The 24,248-nt window shown below is 39.8% G+C and overlaps 1 protein-coding gene across 8 annotated transcripts in view; it reads left to right on the top strand.

Annotated features, from left to right (window-relative positions):
- The window catches only part of MACROD2 (mono-ADP ribosylhydrolase 2), a 1,873,143-nt gene that overhangs the window by 1,348,302 nt on the left and 500,593 nt on the right, over nucleotides 1-24,248 (top strand). For all 8 annotated transcript variants that reach the window (XM_070247518.1, XM_023625930.2, XM_070247520.1 and 5 more), the window contains exon 8: nucleotides 16,005-16,078. In XM_070247518.1, coding sequence (XP_070103619.1) covers nucleotides 16,005-16,078 — 74 coding nt within the window. The remainder of the gene's footprint in view (nucleotides 1-16,004; nucleotides 16,079-24,248) is intronic.

Raw genomic sequence — 24,248 nt, 5'->3', positions numbered from 1 at the left:
TGGTATAATTTGCCATTCTCTGATGACGTGTGATATGATGCATCTTTTCATAGGCTTATTTGCCATCTCTGTATCTTCTTTATTGAGTTGCTTGATCAGGTCTTTTGCCCATTTTTTAATCAAGTTGTTCATCTTCTTATTACTGAGTTCTAAGAGTTCTTAGTATATTTTAGATAGCAATCGTTTATCAGATATGACTTCTGCAATTTTTTTTTCCCTGCCTGGCTTGTCTATTGTTCTCTTGACAACATCTTTCACAAAACATAAATTTTTAATCTTAATGATGTCCAGCTTAACAGTTGTTTCTTTCATGGATCCTTTGATGTTGTGTCTAAAAAGTCACCACCATGCTCAAGGTCACCTAGATTTCCTCCTATGTTATCTCCTATGAGATATATATATAATATTCACATAAGGATTCATACTTAATTAAACAAATTTATGTTATTTTGAATAAATTACTATCTGTTGGATCAATTAAGAATAAGAGCAATAACTTTTTATTTTACTTTCACTTATTCCCTCTCCAATGCTCCTCCTTTCTTTGTGTATATCTGTGTCTGACATATCCTTTTCCTTCTCTCTGCAGAACTTCTTCTAACATTTCTTGCAAGGCAGGTCTACGGGCAACAAATTCTCTTAATTTTCATTTCTGAGAAAATATTTATTTCTTCTTTACTTTTGAAGGATAATTGTGCAGGGTGCAGAATTCTAGCTTGATGATTTTGTTGTCTCAACACTTTCAATACTTCACTCCCCTCTATTTTTGCTTGCACGAATTCTGAGAAGAAATCAGATGTAATTCTTATCTTTGCTCTTCTATAAATACAGTGTTTTTTTCCTCTGGCTTCTTTCAAGTTTTTTTCCTTATCTTTGATTCTCTGCAGTTTGAATATAATATGGCTAGGAGTAGGTTTTCCATTTGTTTGTTTTTTGGTATTTATACCACTTGGCATTCTCTGAGCTTCCTGGATCTGTAGTGTGATGTCTGACATTAATTTGGAGAAATTCTCAGTCAATATTCAAGTATTTCCTCTGTTCTTTTCTGTTTCTTCTCCTTCTGGAATTCCCATTATTTATATGTTACACCTTTCATAGTTTTCCCACAGTTCTTGGATATTCTGTTCTTTATTCTTTTCAGCCTTTTGTTCTTTGTTTTTCCATTTTGGAAGTTTCTACTGACTTCCAAAGTTTCTATATCCTTGAGCTCTGAGATTCTTTCCTCAGCTGTGTCTAGTCTCCTAATGAGCCCATCAGAGACATTCTTCATTTCTGTTACAATATTTTTGATCTCTAGCATTTCTTTCTGATTCTTTTTTAGAATTTCTATCTCTCTGCTTATATTGCCCATCTGTTCTTGTATGCTATGTACTTGATACATTAGAATCATTGGTATATTAATCCTTCCAATATCTCTACCATATCTGATTGGTATGATCTGAGTCTGATTCTGGTGCTTGCTCTGTGTCTCCAAACTATCTTCTTTGCCTTTTAGTATGACTTGTAATTTTTTCTTGATAGCTGGGCATGATGTACAGGGTAACTGAAACTTTAACAAATAGGTCTAGGCATGGGGGTAAGGGAAACATTCTATAGTCTTGTGATTAGGTCTCAGTCTTTCATTGAGCCTGTGCCTCTGAACTGTGAATATCACAAGCACTTCTTAGTTTCCCTCTCTCCCCCTGTAGGTGGGCTAGGATGACTAGAGTGGGCTAGAGTTATGTATTGCCCCTCTCCCTGTGGATGACTAGAGGTGGCTGGAGTACAATATTGCTCTTACCCCGGGTAGGTTAGGCTCTGATAAAACAGTTTCTCCTGAAGGCGAGTCTTGTTATGAACAGAGTGGCATATTTCAAAATAGTTGCTTTTCTGCTCCGCCTGTAGGAAGCACAAGGGGATTTTTCTCTATATTCATTGTGAGAAACTGGTCGAGTTCCTGGAGGTAAAACTTACAAAAGTGTGAGGTGCCACTCTAAGACCAGGCCCCCCTGAAGTTTTTAACTCTTAGGCTTGTCTACTCCAAGATGCAACAATTCATCAATTACAGTTTAGGTTTTCCTACCCTGGTACTGGTTCTTGTGGACATTTCTGCCTGGTGGTTTCTGCTCTGGTAAGCTGTGATTCTTTGTATTCACTTGTCTGTCTCTCCTCTTTAGAGGGACAATGGTTTGCCCTGTGACCTCACTTCTCTGATGAGTCTAAGAAGAGTTGTTGATATTTTCAGCTAGTTCAGTCTTTTACTTGGTAGGAGGCTATGATGAAAGCCATTCTACTTTTTACATGCCAGAATGCCATTCTACTTTTTAAGAAGAAAAATGTCAGGTGTTACATAAGTGAAATACTGTGCAAACATCTACTTTATTTTTCTCTCAGGAATACCCTTGAGTGTCCACAAAAGTTCCAACTTTCTAAAGAGATCCATCAAAATAAATCTTCAACATTTATGTTTAAATGGATATTTATTCCTACTAAAAGCACATCCTAAACTACTTTTCTGGCCCCAGCAGGTTTTCATGGCACATTACAACTTCATGCTATCTTGTGTCTGCTTACTACAGCTCAAGCAGGAGAACAAATTGATTTCTGATGAGAAATATGCCCTGCTATGATTTCATTATTCTACCACAAACTTAGTGTAGAGCTCACAGTTTGTGAAATACTGTCATTCATTATTAAGACTAACAATGATGAGCATTGTGGGAAATTTGCATTTTAAAATGCAGTTTTCCTGCTTTACAATTCTGTGGCTTATTTGGTCTCTTCATTCTTCTATCATTCCTCAAACGCTGTCTATCCTGCAAGTGCCTCACTGTGGTTAAGACGAATGAGCCAGGCTCTTTATATTTGAGGGAAATGGTACATGCATCACTTCCAGTTACATCTCTCTAGGCATTTTCAGGAGCAGTATCTTATATTTGGGTGAAACTTAGAAATCCAAAAACCAGTCAAGGGATGTTCTAGGTAGAATAGTAAAAAGTCATATATGCAGTGAATCAGAGTTGACTGTTCACGCCACTCCAAATTCATTTTAGATTCTTTAAAGAAGTGTATCCATATTGCTAAAATGCTGCAAAATCCAGAATGTCGTGTTTTGAGGGCCTAATTAGTAAGTTCTTTTTGGGATTGATACTTTAGACTACAGCAAGGATGGTACGATTCCTTCAGAGGTTTACCCATAAATGAGATTGTTTTGTTAAAACCTACTCATCTGATACCTGTTTGTCTTACCAAAAATTCTATTTTCTAGTATCAGGAAGTCATTTTGGGAAAAAAAAAATAAGTAGTGTAAATCTATTTCCAAGTTCTTGGGGAAAACAGTGAGACCGTACTTGATCTTGAAAATTGAGCAAACCTTGCTTCAGATTGCTACTCTGTGGCACATTGAAGAGCCAGGAGCTCCCAGCTGGGTTTCCAGGCCTCATGTGCTGAATAGCATTCTCATACCTTTAGGCTTCCTTACATCTTTCAGCTTTCTTACATCTTTAAGTAAATAAGATAAATATATGGAAAGGAGGCTTAACAAGAAGGCCCCTGAGGAGCAAATAGTATGTGACTTATACAATTTAATCTTCACAAGAGGGCAGCCTTAACCCCAAGTTACAGGTGAAGACATTGAGGTGTAGAGACATGTTGTGCTCCCACTGATTGCCATTTTCATGGGAGGATGCAATATCTGGTAGGTCTGACTCCAAAACTTCTTCTTTTTTCCTTATTCCAGGGTTTCTCTTAAACCAATTCCCATGCCTCTGAATTACTTGACGGGTATGCAGAATTTATTATGCATATGATATTTTTACCCCGGACAGACAGTCAACATGTGAAGCCGTTTCCTGAAGACAGCGAAGACCTAGCATAAGAATAAAAACTACTGAGTGCTCTGCATCCTCAGTGAGATTTCCAGAAAGGCGCATGTTCACCAGCACTATCAGTTCTCACTCAATTGTATCAGTCAGATTTTTCTACATTGCAGACAAGTTGAAAAGCCCAGCAGCTGACAGCAAATAGGCTTTATTCTCTTATTCATGGTTCTGTAGGTTGGCTGTTGTTTCACTGATGTAGGCTGAGCTTGGCGTGGCAGACCTGGATTCCAGGCTTCTGTTGGGGCTCAGGTCTGCTCTACCTATCTCATTTCAGGAGCCAGTCTGAAAGGGCAGCAGCTACCTGGAACATTCTCTTTTTATTCTAGCAAGTGCTCTTAAAGCCTCTCTCTGCTCACATCCCATCGGCCAAAGCAAGTCACATGGCCAAACTCAATATTAGTGGGGCCGGGAAATAAACACTCCACCCACAGGGACAGGCTCTACAAAGTCAGATGGCAAAGGGTATGGCGAAGAGGAGCAAAGAATTGAGGTCAGTTGTCAGATCCAGCACACTCAGAAACTAAACTATCAAAAGGAGACCCAGCAGTCTAATGGTGGCGTTACTGCTCACATCAAACTTGAAGCTATGTCTTCTGTCTCAATATTGAAATTTTCAGAACTTCTCACTTGATATCTTCTGGAATGTCTTTGAAAATGATTTTCAGGACGATGTCCTCCAGTAGGCTTTAATTATTCAAATAATGTATTTTTGATCACAAAGGTTATATCAAATAATGTGTTATGTTTAAGCACAATCTTAGTCCATAAGATTGCATTAGCCTCCATCTCAATCAGCAAAGGAGTGGATGACATTGTAAATTCTATCAAACTAACTGGACCAACCCTGTATAGGAAAACCTCACATGTTAAAATGGAGAAGCTGGTTCAGACAGACCTCAGAATGTAGAACGTTATAGCCAAGGTCTGTCTTGACATTCAAATGTGAAGAGGACAAATTCTCCACGTGAGTGTTCATCATAGTGGAGTTGGTTGGTCACTGAGAAGACTTTCAGAGGACTTCCTGGAGTTATGAGGGCAGTTTACAAACTCGGGGAACTTGACTAATCATTGAAGACTAAAAGCCAGTAATCAGGGGATTTGGAGACTAACTGATCTTCTTCCATGTTGTGGTGGTCGGGGGTAATGCTGCTGGGCACCATGATAGTGGTATTCAGCATGGCTCCCTCAGGAGAATCTTGTACCTGTCTGTGCAGGGGGCAGCATACAAGCTTCTTGGGACAGAAGTGGTTTAATGCCTGTGGGTCAGTGACAGGTAAAACTAAGAGACCCTGTATGCTGATGGGTCCCCGAGAAAGGCCCTGTGCTTTGCCCCATCTTGGAGGTAACAGAACCCCAAGAGGTGTTTATTGGGCCTAAAGCCAAGGGGACTTAGCTGTCCTTCTCCTAGGTTATGCCTTTAGGTTGTGCCAAGGTCACATGCGTGGGGGGAGTCTTGGCCAACGGGCACCAGAGAGCAGCACAGAATTAGTTCATTTCATGCCCTCCAGTGACAGGGCTGATTTTCCTAGGCCTCAGGTGGCATAAAGTCACTGCAGCACGCTAGGGAGCCACATGGAACACTGGACCAACTGGATATTTCCCATATTCCCAGAAATGGCATGGTACTTTATTGAGCACATATTTTGTTTTGAGCACTGAAGGTGGAAAGGTGAATAGGACAGATGAGGGTTCTCCCTCATGGAGCTTATATTCCAGTGGGAGAGACACATGGCAACCAAGCACATGGGACAGACATCATTTCAGATTGTGATAATAGCAGCAAAGAGCACTGCAAGCCAAAATGGGAGTTTGGACTTCGGTCATATGTGTGGAAGATCTCCTAGCGTGGACGTGACATGGTATGCTTTATATTTAGAAAGATCACTGGCTGCCGGGTCCATGCACCATAGAATGCCACCAGTTCAAAAAGTAAAAAACGCACTTTCACCTCTCAGTAGACCCCAATATCAATCTTTTCTACTCAAATGTGATGTCCTGAATGAACTCCCTTGATTACCCTTGTAGGAAAAACGTTCTTTTAAAAAAGAATTTTAGAAAAATTCTATTCCAGGGGAGTCTATGAGATTTTTCATCTCCCTTCTCAGGAGACTTAATCAGGGGTAGTAGGAACAGCTTGCATAGAATAGAATTTGTTTCACGAGCCATTTCTCAGGTCATTATTATAATTCCTTAGGCAAAAGATGATTTTACAAATACCTCAGAAATAGACGTTGGAGCTTATAAGTTTGAGAAGCTGATGAAGCTTGCATAGATTGTAACCTTGTGTCCCATAAAAATGCAGCTCATTCATACCTGCTTTGCAGAGCAGAGGAGACAACTTGAAAGGAAAACTTCATGAAAGCAAGAGTTATTCAAGGCCGAGGCTGAATATAGTAGAATTTATGGGGTATCATTTGCTATGGCACACATAATATCAAGTGAAATGAAAGAATGGGTTTGAAGAGATTAAAATGATAAGAAGTACAGAATTCCCCTTTTCTCTTCTTATATTATGACTAATTCTAGAGGCCCTGCTAGGAAAATCAGTACTAAGTTGAAAAAAATAAAGAGAGGGGTAAGACAGAACCACTGCGAGAGGTGTGCCATCACAGAAGTTGTGTTATGAGCCAGGGAGCTTCAAATTTACAGGTTCCAGTTGTGTCTGGAATGATAGTATCTAAATCTTTAGGAGTAATTGTTCTGTCAGAACCCAGCTTTTCTACATTCCCAAGGGACTCCTTGGGCCCGCCCCCCACCCCTACTCTGTAAAGAAGATGTTAAATGGTGGACTGGATGTTGCCGCAGTTGCCCCAGGTCTATTGAGTGTGGCCTGTGCAGGAGGCGTTTTGTTCCACACTCTGAAGCAAGCTTTCTGACTATAAGTCTTCCAATTTTATTTTCTTTCTTTGGAGTTTGAAACAGTGTTGTTCTGGTACTGGAGTCTTTGAAGGAGAGGCACTATGGTATGTTCCATCCATCCCATGGAGATGTGAGGATGAACGATACGGCAGGCACTGGGCTAGAGCGTGGGTGGAGGGAAATCAGGCAGACCCAGGCTTGGGTACTGGCCTTGCCCCCTGCTTAAATTCTCTGAGAGCCACTTTTTCTCTTCTATAAAATAGGAAAAATTATATACATCTTAAAGGGAGTTTTGGGGGTTTGGGCTATTTTATGTGGAAGCCAGAGGTGGAAGGGCTCCTAAGGACAGCGTAGGCTCCCACCCCATGTCTACCCATGGCCACACGCATTATCATTGCTTCCCCTTCAAGCAGATGCCAGTCCAAACCACATTAGTGAGAGATAGTGAGTTTACTAAAGCTATATGACACAGTCAGACTATACTTTGCACACGTCTTGGCAGTATTTAACATAAATCCAAATTAATCATCTTTGACCCCTCCCTCAGTACACTAAAGTCACCGTCCATTCACAGGCCAACTCATCTTCATTCTTCTTTTTATTGGGCTGTTGTGAAGATTAAATAAGATACTGTATGTAAATGCTAAGTAGAATGACTGGGGCATAATAATTGCTCAATGAATCTTAGCAGCAGCAGCAACAACAACAATTTACTATTGTTCTAAGATTTCTGTCTAGTGGGGCCAGGTTTACATTGCAAATGTGAGCCTGGCCTATGTGACTTCTACACTCCTCCAAAGTAAAATATTACAGTTATGCTTCGCTTAACCACGGGGCCATGTTCTGAGAAATGCGTCATTAGGTGATTTCATTGTTTTGCGAACAGCACAGAGTGTGCTTGCACAAACTGAGACGGTATAACCCACTACACACCTAGGCTCTATGGTACTAATCTCATGCAACCACTCTTGTATACATGGTGTGTTGTTGACTGAAGTCTCCTTATGTGACGCATGACTGTATTTTGCTTTTACGCCAACAACCAGTGAGCTCCCCAACTCTTTTCCCCACATGTCATTAAGTAATTTATAAAACATTTCTCTACTGTGCATGTGCCAGAGATTACAACTAGAAAACTTTACAGCAAGGGTGCTCTCAAGATAAGACATGACTCCTCATTTTCTCAAGTTCATGAATGTATGTTGATTGCTGTCATAGTTTGGCTTCCCCCAAAAGCAGATTCAGAGGCAAGAGTTTGGGGGAAAGTAGTTAATTTGGGAGATCATTTCAGGACACGGGGTGGGCAAGAGAGATAGATAAAGAAAGGAAGCCAATAAAGAATGTGTTATTGAGCAATTTGCCATTGTGGACCACTGGAGCTTAAGCCCACTGGGAAACTGCATAGAGCATGCAGCCCAGCATTGTCCCACCCAAGGGCGAGCGAGCTGGGGCATTTGTCCAACAACTCTCGTTAATCATTGGTTGAAGAATACTTGTGGTGGCCTTGATTCCCTGACACTTTGGACCTGACCCACATATAGGCAGAGTGAGCTCTGGACACCAGAGAGAGCCCTCAGGTAAAAGGCTGCAGATGCTGATGGTTGTAAATCAAGCCAGTGTGCAAGGATGGCACATACCAAGGGGACATATATGGGGCATTGTCAACATCTGCTGTGTTACTCAACTTATTAATATGCCACATTATGTATATATACATATATGACAAAACCAGCCTTGTCCTTCTAAACTACTGCTCAGACTCCACCATCTTAGTGACAGGCTGTGGACACCTCTCTGTTGCCTACTGCAGTGCCCTTTTGCTCTCCTGAGGGAAGCCAATGGCATCCTCTTTAGCATTCCACTGCCGTGCTCACTGCAGTAACAGGGGCCAGTGTCACTCTTATTACTTAACCTGTTTTATCTTTTGTGAAACTCAGCCTTTAGCTAGAATTGTCTGAGTGGTTGCTCTAGCAATTGCTTAACGGTGAGGCTCCTTCAGCTCATTTCTCTCAAGTAATTTGATTTCATCATGCTATCAGAATTGCTTTTATGGGTTAGAAAGAGGCCTAGGGGGAGGGGGTTGATGGAAAGAACTTTTGAAAATAAAAAAAGTAATTCATTGCCTTATACTTCCCCATGTCCACCACACCCTCCATCTCTATCCCTCTGTCGCCTCCCCACCCAGGACAGAGGGATGTGTGTGTGTGTGTGTGTGTGTGTGTGTGTTCAGGGGGATTGATGAGGAACGTTTTCTGAGAAAAATGCAACTCATTTCACACTTTATCTCCTTTTACGGGAGCTTGTAAAGTATACTATTTCATGTCCCTTTGGTCCCCACACCAGAACTTTTGTGCCAAGATGGAAAAATATTATGGTTATACTCTCCAAAAAAATCAAGCAAAGCGTAACTTTGCATTGATAGTCAATGTTGACAATCCCAGTTCACCTGATGTTAACATTTCAGTAATTCCTAAATGAGTAACACATCCCTTTCATTAGGACAGTCAGAGATGTTCATAGATGCTGAAAATCCCAAGTTTAATAACTGAATAATATTTTGGTTTTACTTGAGCTTGTGTGTGAATAGAAAAAAAGGCAGCATCATGCTTTCCTCATTTGATGGGGAGGGAGGGCTCAAAAGTGGATGTGAGTTTAACGTGTAGAGTTCAAAGGAGTTTGATGTTTTTAACTACTGCCTCTTAACTTCTGGTTATTTGTAGCAATTCAGTACCAATTTGGTGCTTATAGTCAATCTGAGGGCTAGTTAGCAAGGCAACCACTTTCTACGTAATATTCAGTGCACATGGTGTTTATGATTTCCTAAAATTGCCAGTATTTTATCACATCTTTGGGGCGAGTGCCCTACTGGGTGGGGCGAGAGTATGGACTAAACTCCCTTTGAGGTAAAAACAACTACAGAAGAAATTGTGCAACTGAAAATAAAGTGCTTCAGTGCGTAAACAGTAGTTTTTAGATTTATGAACTTTGCCTGCACATTGGTGTCTAGATTGTTTTCTTCTTACGACTACTAGAAAGGCATCCACAGTTAAAGCAGAGGTGGCTTCTGGTAACTGATCTCGAAGGGGTGTTGGGGAAAATGCAGGAGAGAGATGCCCTGGGCAGACTGTAAATGGTAGATGGGGTTAACATTTTAAAACATGGCTTAATTATCCTTGGTATTATGTTCAGGTTGATTTTTAATTTTTCGTAGTAAGAACCTCTTTGAAATAATTGATTTAAGGCGTTACCATATGCCTCTTTGTGATATGACAATCTGTAGCTATAAGCGGACCCTCATTTTAAGTTTAAAACAAAAGCTGTTCCATTGCTTCTGCCTCCAAAAAGGACAGTTTTGCTGGCAGAGTAAGTCATATCTATCTTGATTTTAGTAGAATATGCTAGAATTTCAGTAGAATATGTTTGGGTTTTATATCAAGAGAACAAAATTAGTTTCTACAACATGGGAGCCTATGGACAAAGTTAAAGGTATTGGGGAACCACCAACAGCAGAAAAAGAAACAAACAAAAAAACCAGAGAGCAAAATTGTGTATGGCAAGGTCAAAGCCAGATTCACTCCAACTCTGTTGAAAACATTCCAAGTCTTAAGTAATTCCAACGATTAGTTCAATGGCATAGTAGAACCTTCAATGAGTCATCATTGCTGTATATTTCTGCAATTTTATTTAAAAAGAAATATCTGCTTAATAACGGAGTGAAAGGAAAATGTCTGCCTAATAAATTATTTGATGTACCGTGGATGAAAACCATTGCAAACTCAACTTGCTATTTTGCTTTTTCCATCTTTCTTTTAAATTATTCTGATGTTCTGTTGACAGAATTTGTCCTCCCTTGACTTAAGTACTCACTATTTTGTAGGGAGAAAATAGTGGGTCATAAAACTTTCTGAACTTCTAGCTATAAAATGTATTGATTAGCCTAAAGCTATCCTTAATGGCATTAAATGTGCTCAAGAAAATATAATCAGCAAGTACATCCTGACATGCTAACTAATTAAATACTTATTTTAAACTTTCATACACTTCTGGTGGGAGTGTAAATTGGTCCAGCTTCTTTAGAAAATTGGCAGAATCTACCAGAGTTAAACATCTGCATAACCTATGGATCAGTAGCTCCAACTCATGGGCATATACCCCACAGAAACAAGTGCTTATGTTCACCAAAAGCCATGTATGACAATGTTCATGGCAGCTTTACTTATAATAGCCCCAAAATGGAAACAATCCAATTGTCCATCAACACGAGAATGGGTAAATAAATTGTGAATATTCATTCCATGGAGTGTAACACTACAATGAAAAAGAATGAGCTTCTGCTATATGTAGTAACATGGATAGATCAGGCAGGCATAATATTGAACAAAATATAGACATTAAGAGTGTACTTTGTATATTCATGTATATGTAGTGTAAAAACAGACAAAATTGACCCATGATAATGGATGAGAGAATAGCAGTTACATTGGGGGTAGATATTGACTTGGGAAAAGGCAGCTTTATGGGGTATGGGTAATTGTTACATGTATGCATATATTTGTACATATGTAAAAATTCAGCAAGCAATTTAAACACAAAAGTAAATAAAAAGAAAAAATCACTCACGTTGCATAAGTCAATTTCACCATGTACAACAAAAGTTGATTTTAATAATCCGTCCTAATGAATAGGAAGCTAAGCTTTGGAATGCCAGCAGAAGAACAGATTCTATGCACACCCGGGTGCACACACACACACAACTCCCTGCATGCCTGGCCCTAAATTATTAATGGCTTGTTCAGCCTCATTGACCCTCATACTTGGAAGAGATTTTCTATGTCATCTAATTCAATGATTCATCTGAAGCTTGTCTGCAACCTTCCCTCTGGGTAGCCATTCTGCTTTTGTGAACAAGAGTCCCCCAGTGACCAGAATATGGTTGTGATCTCCTGAAGCAGACCTTACTGTCATCAGGAGCCCATCCCTGGGCAAAGATCTATCCTTGTCTATTTATCGATCTTACTTATAAGCTTTGGGGTCTAGCAGTTAAGTGGACAAAGGATTGGGATGTTGCTGTTTACTCTGAACATCATATTTTATCTTGTATATATATGTCCACTGAAAGCAGGCATATTTTCAGGGATATTTGTCTTGATTTTTCCCCCCTTTTAGTTAATTACAGCATATCTTCCCACCAGGAACTATGTTTTCTCATACATAGCTTCTCAATAGTTCTCCTCAGGAATGAAATAAGATAATGTGGATATATCCTTCTATTTGCACATCTTCTCAGAATCTCTTCACCCTCTCCATATTCTAGGGCTAACCACCCTTGTTCTCTCAGTAGTTAGCCTTTTCCTGCTGTCAATACAAAGATTCACAAGTCCACAATCCATTCACTCATTCATCACGTATTTATTGATCATCTCCTACATGCCAGCACTGTCTTAGGGATATAGTGCTAACTAAAACCAGATGTGGTATCTTCCTCCTTAGGGCTTTCACTCTATTAAGATTAATAAAATATTTACATAAATAAGTGTAAAATTGCAACTATGATAAGTGCTGCGAGGGAGAGCTACATGGTGTTATGAAAGCATAAAAATAGGGAGTCCTCAGTGTCAGAGAGGTGTTCCCTGGAGAACTGATCTCTGAGTAGAAGACAAATAAAAGTTAAAGTAATCTAGGAAAAAAGGAGAGAAATTTCACTTCAGAAAGAGGAAACAGCATGAGCAAGGCCTAATGGCAGGAAGGCAAGAGAGAACATGCTACATTCAAAGAACAGAAAGAAGGCCAGTGTAGCTGGCGTGGAGAAAGCAAAGAACGATGCAGCCTGAGATGAGTCTAGAGAGACAGGAGAGAGCCAGAACATTCAGGGAGAGATGTTCACATTAATGTGGGGAGTGGCTGGAGGACAGAGTAGGCTTCAAATGTTTGTAAAGGACATTCCTTGCAAAGTAGCTGAACAAACAAACTAAAGAGAGAACAGGTTTTGAGAGAGAACTGCTTAAATTAGTAATTTTGGAATGGAAATATTACATGAAGGTCCAGGGTGTAATCTAAGGACAAGGTGGAATGGAGGTTGTTGTCAAAAATGAGCAGGTCAAGAAACTGGCAGGCCACGTGCTGGGTGGGTCCTCTCTTGGATGTTAAAATCTCCCAGGGTTATGGCAAGCACTGAGGTGGAGATGAAAACCATAACTCAGTGCCAGAGGCTTTGATGAATGTGGGAAAGTGACCAAGAGGTCACAAATAATTGAGAACTGACCGTAGTTGCCATGGTTCTATAAGAACTTGTATAATTTTTCTGTGGGGAATTACGTCTTCTAAAGGTTAATGCTGATGGCCATCGCAACTGAGCATGATTACAGTATTTATTAGCTTTATATAGCTCTATAAATTTATGATTTAAGTACTTCTTAAACATATGAAAAAGTTGGAGAAGAATTGTATAGGAAGAGAATAAATAGGGAAAACTAAGACAAAAATCTAAAAAGGCCCCTTGAAGTGTGTAATGCCAAGCTAAGGTGATAAAGTTTATTCTGTAGTAGCTCGAGAGTCAGCATAGGCTGCCATTGTCTTGTGTAGGGTTGTGGTATGACGATAACTATACTTTAGGACGAATCACTTGGAAGCGGTGTGCTAGAAAGATTGTAGAAGAGAAGAAGACCAAAGGGGCTCAATTATGAGTTGACTGCAGTTGTCAGGGTGAGGGCTGATCAGACCTTGAATGATACCAGTGGGAAAAGAAGAAAAAGAAGAGGTGGTGTAAAATATTTCAGAGGGTCATGTCTTTAGGATTCACTTGCTGGCAGGGAAAGCAGTGAAATACGGTGGTGACTAGGAGAGAGATAAAGCTTCAGGCAGAAACCAGAAAGTCAGAGAGGAGGTTCATTTTGTGGAAGAATACACTTTACATTTCTGGTTCTGGAGCACATCAAGGGGAGGTATCCAGCTGATTACAAATGTACGTGCTAAACTCAGGGAAGAGGTGGCCTGAAAAAGCCTTCTGTGGTTAACTGCTAACCACTAATGCCCATCCTAGCCTCCTTCTTTTGCTTTGCAGCCCAGGGGGACTCCTCCTGCTTTCTTCCCCTCTTTACTTTCCCCCATCTTCTCCATTAATTCCTTGCTGCTCATAGCTTACTTATCGGGACAAAGTCTCCTCAGCTCCCCACTTTATAGCTCCCTTCCCCGAGCATTCTATCTTTTCCTAGAAACCCTCCCTTTTCTTGCTTAGTTCTCTTCATTTGTGTCCCCACATCCCTAATGCGCTTGCCACGGGTTGCCTCTTGTCTATTTTCTCACCCAGACCTTGGGCTTTGGAGGACAGGGACTCATTAAAAGTGTCTCTTTTCTGGTTCAATAATAATTTCCTCAATGAACTAGCTAACTAATTAACTAAGAAGTTTTACTAATTTTAAGGGTTTTTTACATTTTGAAGCCTTCATTTAAGGAAATGAATGGGACAAAAAAATTCAAAACAAATCCACAATCTCAAATGTTGTAGATGAATTTACAAAGTTTCGAGAACTTGTGTACATTTTTTGTATGACATTGGTTCTCTCTGGCTTATAAATAAAAGTAAGTGGAGGTCAACCCTACTTTATTTTGTCCCCCTTCCTAATGCACTCTCTTAACAAAGCATGTAGGAAGTCAATCAGAAAAGCAACATTTATTCCTGGAAATGGGGACAAACACCTCCTCTCTCTTGCTCTTCTTCTCTCCCTCATTTTCTCTGAATGTCTACTAAGATTTGAACCATTAGTATGAACTATTGGAAGATGTATTTTCCTTCCAGTAAAATTGGGTCTTTTAAATCTCAGATCTCTCCATTTCAGCAACACCGCTCTCTTTCTACATCTACACAGACAACGTCAAAGGAGCCTCTCGGACTAGAAGACATCCTCACAGATGTGTTGATGGATGAGTCTGCTGCTGGTTAAAGCAGACGGTATAGAGGGAAAAAAGGGCTGAGTTTAGGATGTTTGAATGGCATACGTTTAATGGATGTTTCTAGAAAAAGGAGCCAAGGGAGATCAAATAGGTAGTAGAAGACAGGGAAGAAAGCAGTGTTGCAAAATCCAGGAGGAAAATCTGCAAACCCATAGAGAAAGAAAGTAAATTAATGGTTGCTAGGGGCTTGGCGAGGGGAGGGGAGATTGGGGAGTGACTATTAATGGGTAAGAATTTATTTTTGGAGATGATGAAAATATTCTGGAATTAAAGGTGATGGTTGCACAACTTTGTGGAGATATTAAAAACCCCTGAATTGTACACTTTAAAACAATGAAAAATAAGCTTAAAACAAAGAAAATCCAGGAGGAAAGAGATTGAAACATGAAAAACTTAGTGAGCACATCTAATACTGGAGAAAATGAAGATTGATTGAAAGGCTATGGATTTGGTGATTAGGAAGCCAGTGATAAGCTTAAAGAGAGTAGTTTCAATAGAATAGTTGCTTCCAACTCCTCTTCTTTCTGCCCCATAAATATATAACCTCTGAGGTTATTCCTTCACATATTTTTATCTCTATTGGCAGAATGTCTGATGATTTTGCAAGTTCACAAATGTATGTAGTTTATATAAGCTAAAGGGACATTCTGGATGAGATTTAGACATTCTGATTATGTGTGCTCATATTCACTGGGACATAGTATAAGTGTGTAGTTCTTGCTGCCCTTCTAAAACCAAATCCATCCTACAAAATCTGGTCTGTTCATGTTGTCTGAATCTCAAACATCATCTCAAATGTCTCTAGACGGAGCAGGCATTACCTTCTTTGAATTCTGATAATAGCTTTCAGTTGTCTGGTTATTTGGCAAGTTGTTTGCTCTGTCTTGTGTCAGTTCATTGGTGGAGTACTGCGGGCCTTGTGACCCTGGGTCAGCCACATGTTTTCTCCGAGCCATATTTACTCGGATGGTAAATTAAGGGTAATAAACCTTAATCTGAGGACTTCTTATGAGAAAATTATATGAAAGTGCTTTGAAAGCTATGAAGCAAATGTCAATACATTTTTAATTTATATTGTTGTAGAATTGAAGAGGCATTTAAATCTTTTATTGCTTTTTAGCTCTAAACTGGTATAGGACCAGCCCCCTAAATGTCTCGTATGTATGCTCACAAACTTCACATCAGTGTATACTTTACTAAGGCCTGTCTGGCTCAGTACTAATTCGTTGAATTGAATACTCTTTAAATGAGAAAAATCTAGTACCATGCCATGATTGACTTCTCTATTGCCTTCTTTTATTTTTGGTAATATGTTTTATTCTGCTTTTCATTTAGGGTTCCCAAATGAGCCTGCTGCAGTCATTGCCCTCAGCACCATTAAGGAATGGCTGGCCAAGAATCACCACGAGGTAGGGGAAACAACACAATCAGGGAACATTCAAGATGATGTAATTTGATCTTCAATTTCAGAAAAGCAGATAAATTTATTCCATAAATATCAAGTAGACCTACTCATTGAGCCAAAGCTGGCCGACTATGCTTCATTTGGATTACATGGATGATTAACTATTTCCCTGTAATGAATTGACTGAAGGGATTATAGTGACTGGTTTTGGTGATAAAGGTGGGCAAAATGATCAGATTCATTTAGCCATTATCTCAGTTTTACATCTTTGGATACTATGGGTTTTGTGTGCAAAAGAAAGAACAGGATGGATTTCATTTAGATTAAGAATAAAAGATCATCCTATGCTCTTTTCCTTAAAGAGTTAGATTATCTTTGTTGACAGAGGATTCCTGGTTTAGAGCATTTATTTCATATCCTGAGCTCTCTTTATAACTAATCACTTCTATAAAGTAACTTCCGAGTGTGAGATTGGAGTGAGTTCGGAGAACTGATAGCTAAATCATTACGATCAGGATTTTTTATGAAACTAATGCTTCCATCAGAGTATCCATCATGCCTGCTATTCTGCTTATCTAATAAGATCTTTGGGATATGTTTAATGATGAACAGGAGAATTACTCAAGTAAACAAAGCAACACAATAATTGGAGACACTATGGAGGCTTAGATTTCAGAGGTTAATAGGTTTCATAAAATGCATAATCTTGTGCCTTTTTCTGCTGATTTTGTTTTTGCCCTCAGATATTCACATGAATGTTATAAAGAATTTTGTTCCATTTTATGATGGACCAGAAATTTAGCTTTCTCCTTGGGTAGGATATGGTTTATTTGGAAATGTTTGTGTATGGAAACAGGCTATGGGAGTTTCCTAATGAGAGATAGCTCTTGGTGCCTTTGTGTGTTTAAAGAAACAATAGTGTTGTTTTCCACTAATTGCTATAATTTCAACATATCTTAAGTGGGTATGAACATTGTTAATCTCAAGTAGAAGTAAAGGTCACATGGCCAAACATAAGCATTTTGGTGCTTGCTCTTTCTTCTTCTCTTACTTTGAAAGGCATATGACAACTTCAATTTAGAGGGTACCTTTAATAACCTCAAAGAAACAGAATAATAATTTAAAAAACCTAAAATAGCCAGTTTACAAAACATGTATTTGACATGTACTCTTTATTTTCATAAAGCTCTTGTGAAACATCTATGATAGAGATTGTTATCCTTATCCTCATCCAATATTAAAAGGTTAAATGACATACTCAAGACTTCAAATTAACAGAGTCAAGACTCTGACTCAGTTCTCCTGACTCCAACAGCCATTCCTCCTTGGAACGCTCTGGAGGCCAGGGAGAGAAGTTCAGGCCCTTGAAAGCTGGTGCCTTCAGTATGTCTCTTGGTCACAGTAAATGCTCTTCACCTGGGCCATCTGCTTTGCAAAAATGTAGAGTGTTTGATGAGTAAAAGTTGATAACTGAGCTAGTGTATTGGTGCAAATCCATTATTTTCGCTAAAATAATAATCCAAAGATATTCCCCACTGATTGAAGTTCAGATGTGTCATCTTGGCACGTGATGGAAATACAAATAACCGCACAAATAATCAAGGAGGTGATAATGAAGAGTAAACATAGTGATTGCATTTACAGCTTTTTGGTGAATTCTACGGATGGACACTCTTCTAGTTAAATTATTCAGAAAATTATTTTTCCTAGAAATTTGTCAGCTTAGTGTTTCCCACTTTATAGTTTTGCTCCAATTTTCTTACTAGCCTACTCTGTCTTTGAGTCCTTCTTTTGCTATCATATTTTTTTTTTCTCATTTCTTGGGTCCCTGGTAGGAAATTTACATATTTTGGATTGAGGAACACATCTTAGTTGTTGCCATTGAAACTTCAAACGTATCCGGTGTTGATTCTCTCTTAAAAAGCTCTTTGTTTCAATGTGCATTGCCTAATTTAAACAAGCTAATTTGAACAAGTCAGGTTTTACTTAATAAATGAGTTATAAGTGGTATGACATAGATAAAAGCTATACAAACTGATTATATAGCAGTATTTTTATTTATTTTTGCTATTAAAAACAAAATAGGTTAAGGACTGATGAAAGAGCATTACTTCTTATTCAGTTGTCTCTTCATTGCAGTATTGTTTTGACATTCTGATTGTTCAAACTATTTATTCATTAATTCACTCACTTCATAAATATTTATTGAATTCCACTAAACACCAGACACTTTCCTAGATACCAGAGACGGAACACTGAAAGACAAAATCCTTTTCTTATCATGTTCATAGTCTAGGAAGAGAGAAACATAAACTAAGCAAATAAAGAAACGAGATAATTCAAAGAGTACTTTACAAAATCAAACAGGGTAGTTGGACAGTCAGTTATTGGGGGATGCAGTTTTAGATAATGTAGAGACTGTTCTGTAATCTTGGAACAAATATTTGTCTGATGGGAGGGAGCAAGCCAAGCCACACAGAGTTCTTGAGGTACAACGTTCCAGCCAGAAGGAACAGCAAGAGAAAACCCCTGAGGGCAGAATGAGTTTACTGTTTACCAGCAATGGTTAGAGAGTGTGGTTGGAGCAGAGAGACAGAAGAACGGCAGGAGACAAATTTGGACAAATAGGCAGCCATCAGATAGATCATAGAGTGTTGTGGTTCATGGAGAAACTTTCATTTTTCCTCTAAGTTTAATGAGAAGTTGTTGACGGTTTGGGACAGGGAGTGGCATGATGATTGGATTCAACTTTAAAATAACAAAAGTCTGGCTTAGCTGCTTGGAGAATGGACTTCAGAGATGTCAGAGTAGAAAAGAGAAAACCAATTAAGAGGTTTCTGCAGTAAATCCAGGCAAAGAAGAAGGTTCTTTGGAAAACAGTGACGGTGGAAAAAGAGGTAACAGCATCAGGTTTGGAATATATTTTGACAATAGAGCCAACAGGACTTGAGGATTGTTATCAGGGTAGGCTAGCTCATGCTGCACTTACAAGCAACCTCCAAATTTCAGTGCCATAAAACAGCAAAGGTTTATTTTTGCACACACTATTTGTATATCTTGAGTCAGCAGAGGGCTCTGGGTGAGTCAGGAACCCAGGCTGACAGATGCTCTACCATGTGAAATATCATCTATCGCGTGACAGGAAAAGGTAGACAATCAAGTAACAGCTCTTAAGTGCTTCTACAAAGGAATGTCACATATAACTTTCCCTCACATTTCATTGCTCAGAGTGAGGCACCCAGGGGACAAGGAAATGCAATCCTCTCATCCGTTCAGAATGGAGAGAACTGGATGTCAATGAAAAATAGTAATATCTCTCATAGCAGTAAGTCAGATGTGGGATAGTATGTGGGGAAAACAGAAGAGTCAAAATGACAACTAGGTGTTCAATCTGAGCATCTGGGTAAATTTTGGTGCATTTACTGAGAAAACTGGTAGAGGAATATGCTTATGTGAAAAACATAAAGAAAATGAGAATTATGTTGCAGACAGTTAAGTCTGAGATGATATTAAATATGTAATGAAGATTTCCAAAAGACAGTTGGCTATTTGAGCCTGAAGCTCAGGATAGAAGTCAGAAAGAAAGGCCTGGTAAAATTGATCAGATTATTGTAAATTTAACTTGGGTTTGGGTCTTAGTTTGAGATTGGTTGCAAGAAATAGAAATACACTCAAGCTAGCTGATATAAGGGAAAATATATTATATAAATGAACTATATTAGAAAAAGCTTCAAGTTCAGGGGCTGTAACTGGAGCAGGGTCTCATTAGCAACTGAAATTGCAAACTATAAGTCCAACAAGAAGCAAGATAGGTAATTTTCGTTTTCTCTCAACCTTTCTCTCTCAATGTCTTTCTTAACTCTGTTTCTCTATTAATTTTTTTTTCTTCGCGCGTTATTTTCCCTACTCATTTACCTGCTTAGCGTGGCCCCGTTATGTCTGTATCTGCCCATTTGTGGGTCAATTAGCGCTGCTTGAAGGAAGGCCAGGGTTGAGCTTGGTGGACAAAGTTGCATCTTCTGGGACTCTCAGCTGGGCAAGTTTTCTGAAATTTTCCTTTAAAAAAATTGAAGAATCTATGTAATGTGTTTCTCCCATCAGTGGCCACATCTCTCTCAGTCAGATTAGAATGTGATTCAATGGGGCACATCTTCATGACTTTTGACAGTCATACACCATAAATAATAGAAGCGATTACTGAGCCTTCACATTTAACCATCTGCTCACTCTCTGATTTCTAAACTATCAGGAAAGGACACTTCTTCTTTTCCAAAACAATAGTTGATTTGATTCTATTTAATTACACACATCTCCCCCAGCTTGTGTGGCTGGACACATCCACATCCAGGAGGCCTCAGTGGAGCTCTTGGGCCTAGTGGACAGGATGAGGAAAAACATGTTCTATCATCGACCACTCCTTTGTTTCATTTGCCCAAAGTCTGAATGTGAGGGTGCTTTTGTCACCATGTATTTAAAGGGACTCAGGGACTTGAGGCAGGGAGCCCAGCTGAACAAATAGTACAATTGGCTCCGACTGCAATGGCTCTAGTGGGAGAGACGGAGCAGCACTTTAATGAAAAAAGGAAGGAAAATCCTCGAGAGGATGTAAGTGGGGCACAAAAATGACTTGTTGGAACTAAAACATATAATGACTTCTGATTGGAAAACAAAGAGAATCTTCACTACTGAGAATTGAATTATTGCTCTGAAAAGACCAGAGAGATGAATGGTCTTACAACACAGAACGGAAATACAAAGAAATAGAAATTATGACTGAAGAGATAAGGTAGGTGGCAGAGAGACCCGAGGATCAAACATGAGGTGGGCAAGGGACGAAAATTACCCACTGGCATTTTCAATTAAATTAAGAGTGAAGAACTTCTAAGTTCAGAAAACCAAAAGGAAAGAATGTCAGAGTTGGCTATAAAAAATTGACAGTATGTGGCATGATAACTTTTCCATAAGTGCCCATTTTTCTCAGCTGGAAACTTTATTACAGAGACAAGTGAGCAAAATAAGAGGCGCTTATGGAAATGAGCAGCGGAAATGTGGCCCAGACTCCTAACCTGGGTGGCTGCTCTGCATTATCATCTACAGTTTCATGCATTCCTCATTTTTCATGCAGTCTAAAAATATCTTTCCTTGTGCAATAGAGATTTCTCCACTCTGCAGCTCTGAGGCACCCCTTTCGTATCTGGAAGTTAGCCTAAGAAATGTTTTTACAGTGCCCGTTCTATTGTTCTACCCCGGAGACTCATATGGCATTTGGCTATTGGTCTCTGGGGCAGTGTCCATATTTTTAATTTTTTCCATAGAAAGCAGAAAAAGAACAGGATGTCTTTGGCCTCTAAAAGCTACAAATGGCCTGGTATTGTAAGATATTTCTCCATTATGGAGGTCATGTTTAGTGATTTCAAATACCCCTAGAAGCAAGCATGCTGCTGCACAGAGCACTTGTGTTGTCTTCTGGGAAATCATCTTAGCAGGCAAGGCATCTAAGACGAATATTCTGGGATGGAAGACCAATGGATTTTAACGTTTTTAGTGCGGAAACACCAAAGTACTAATCAGGCCTCAGTTGTAGCATAACATCAACCTGGATCCCTACTCCCCTAGTCACAAGGCAGTAGATAGACGGGCAGAAGCGTGGCATTCTGGGATGCTCTAATTAAAGCTGTGGCCATGTGCCACCATCCAGAGAGGAGGCCGCGGTTCACCTGAGACCAGGCTCCAGCTGCATCTCTGCAGATCTTTGAGAATGGCATGACCCAGAAATTTTTCGCATTCAATCTCTCCATGGGAATTTCCTAATCTCGCCGCTCGTGCCAGCAGCCCCCTCCTCTGCAAGCAGACCTCTTTGTTCTGGGATGGGAACAATTCAGTAGAGAAGCATTTGGTTCATCTTTGAAGGCCCTTAGTGGGCACCTGGTTTGACTTGGATATCATTGGCGGGAGAAACCCCAGCTCTGTATTTTCAAAACCAAAATCAGTTTTCTTCTGTGTAGGAGGAAAATGGAAGTTTTCTCTCATTGTGTGCAGAGTTTGGGCCTTTGCCTAACATATATTTTAACTGTGCTTTTAGCACAAACAGATTGTTGTTCAAATAGTTAAATATCATACTTGTCATTTAAATTGTTTATTCTGTGCCTTCTGAGGGAAACACGACACCTGTGGTATTGCTGTTTGTCACAGATGCCTACAGATGTGGCAGGGCACATGCGATGCTGTGTGTACATGGCTGTGTTGCACTGAGACAGATACCTAGCTCTACACTGGTTGCTAGCCAAGGTCCCAGACCTTACCCAGTGTGGTCTAGACCTCAAGGTCAACTGGTGGCAACCAGAGAGCAAAACTAGTTTTGAGCTCATCATTGTCTTTTTGAAGTAAAGATATTGGTTTCTTCTGTGTGGCAGCAGTTACATTGTCACCCTCCCCTGACTTCCAACATTCTGACAGACTATCCACAAAAGGGATTGTATTGAAAAAGGTGGACAGATTCCTCTACCCCAGAAAATCGAATTGGGAATCCATTGAAGAAATGCATGATTAGCCTCCTGTTCTCGTGCTAATTTGACAAGATCAGGGACGTGGCCACTTGTTTCCTCATTATGGATCACAAAGAAACCGTGTTTAGCTCCTGGTGCCAGGACTATTTTTTCCCCTTCTTGGCAGAGGTCTTTGAACATATGCAGTGTTAAAAATTGTTTGTCACTTTTGTTTCAGAATCACATTATGGATCACCAAAAAAACCCCAGTGTGGGGCCTGCCTTATGTCACTGACATGAAACGCCTTAGGATCTCTGTGGTTCTTAAAAGGGGCCTTACGCGAAACATGAAATGATACTTACATTTCTGATGGGAAAGTTAGATCCTTCACACCAAGTTTCAATTCCTGTGGATGATTCTTTACAGAAATGCGAAATACGTAATGCACCATCCTTCAATTCCCTACAACACGGGTGTATAGTTAACATTCAGAGACCTGAAAGGAGCAAATCGAGTGCTCAGAGTTCTCCCTGGGGAATGTCTTTTTATGTCTACAAACACCGTTTGAGTATTTATGCCAGCCTTAGTTTTTGGTGCAATATAAGGTAAAAATATCTGTATTTAGAAAGATAAATTCCATTAAAAATATTCACATTCTGTGCAGGAACGTGGTTATGGTAATAATCATCATCATCCTAATATGCCGCTATAAAAATGTATCCTTTGACTAGCCCAAGCATGGTCTTCAGGTGGAAACCATGATGCTCAATGGCTGTGACATAATTGAAGAAAATTATTCCCAGACTTTGCACATATGCCGTGCTCCTTTTGCTCTTCAAGAAGCACGATGACTTGTGAACAGTTTATATTTTCTCTCTCCCTCCACCTATCTTCCTTCCTTCTTTCAATTCTCCTTCCTCTTCTCCCTCCTCCCTTTCCTCTCACTCTCTTTCATATACACACACACACACACGCGCACACACACACGCTCTCATACTCACACGCACAGTACTTTCCTGTTTTCAGGCTGTCTTTGTTGAGATTTGTGACAAGCAGTCACATTGTGGTCGAAAGTGAGTTCTCTCCCTTTATCTTATGATTCTAAATTCCCATTATTAGAGTGAAAGCCATACCCCAAGCAAGCTTCTACCTTTCTTGGTTGGAGTGTTCAAGTGCTTGGTGTCACCATAGACGGCCCCATCTTAGAGTTTGCCAAGTGAGCAATCCCCTTACCTCTCCAACCTCACACTGCTTTAGCATCTTTTCACAATAGGCCTGCCCAAGTTCTGGGAGCCAGACATTAGAAACCCTCGCTGTTGTCTCCAAGTTTCATAACTGTTCCTATCAGTGAGAAGCACAATATATGGCATATTAAAAACTTTGCTGCTTTGATTAGTGAGCCCGCTGCCATTTAGCCAGTGTGCCAGGGTAAGCAGAGCTTTCATCAGACACTTTTAGATACTGAGGTAAGGTTGTGCCCTTTCCCCTAGTCTTACTCTGTGTGGAGAGCTCTTTAAAATCAAATGATTGTTTTTTCTCCCAGCAGGGGATGTCTGGATAATCAGGGTACTCTGGTGACATCAACCTACAGTTCCATGTAGTTTAAGGTGGCTTGTTGACTTCTCTCCCGAGATATAAGCAACACACGTCCTCCTCTGCCAGCTACTCTTAACCCAGCAGTGCTCATT

This window comes from Equus caballus, chromosome 22 (genome assembly GCF_041296265.1).
Source record: "Equus caballus isolate H_3958 breed thoroughbred chromosome 22, TB-T2T, whole genome shotgun sequence".
Lineage (NCBI taxonomy): Eukaryota > Metazoa > Chordata > Mammalia > Perissodactyla > Equidae > Equus > Equus caballus.
Note: the sequence above shows the minus strand (reverse complement) of the source record. Positions and strands in the feature narration are given on the sequence as shown.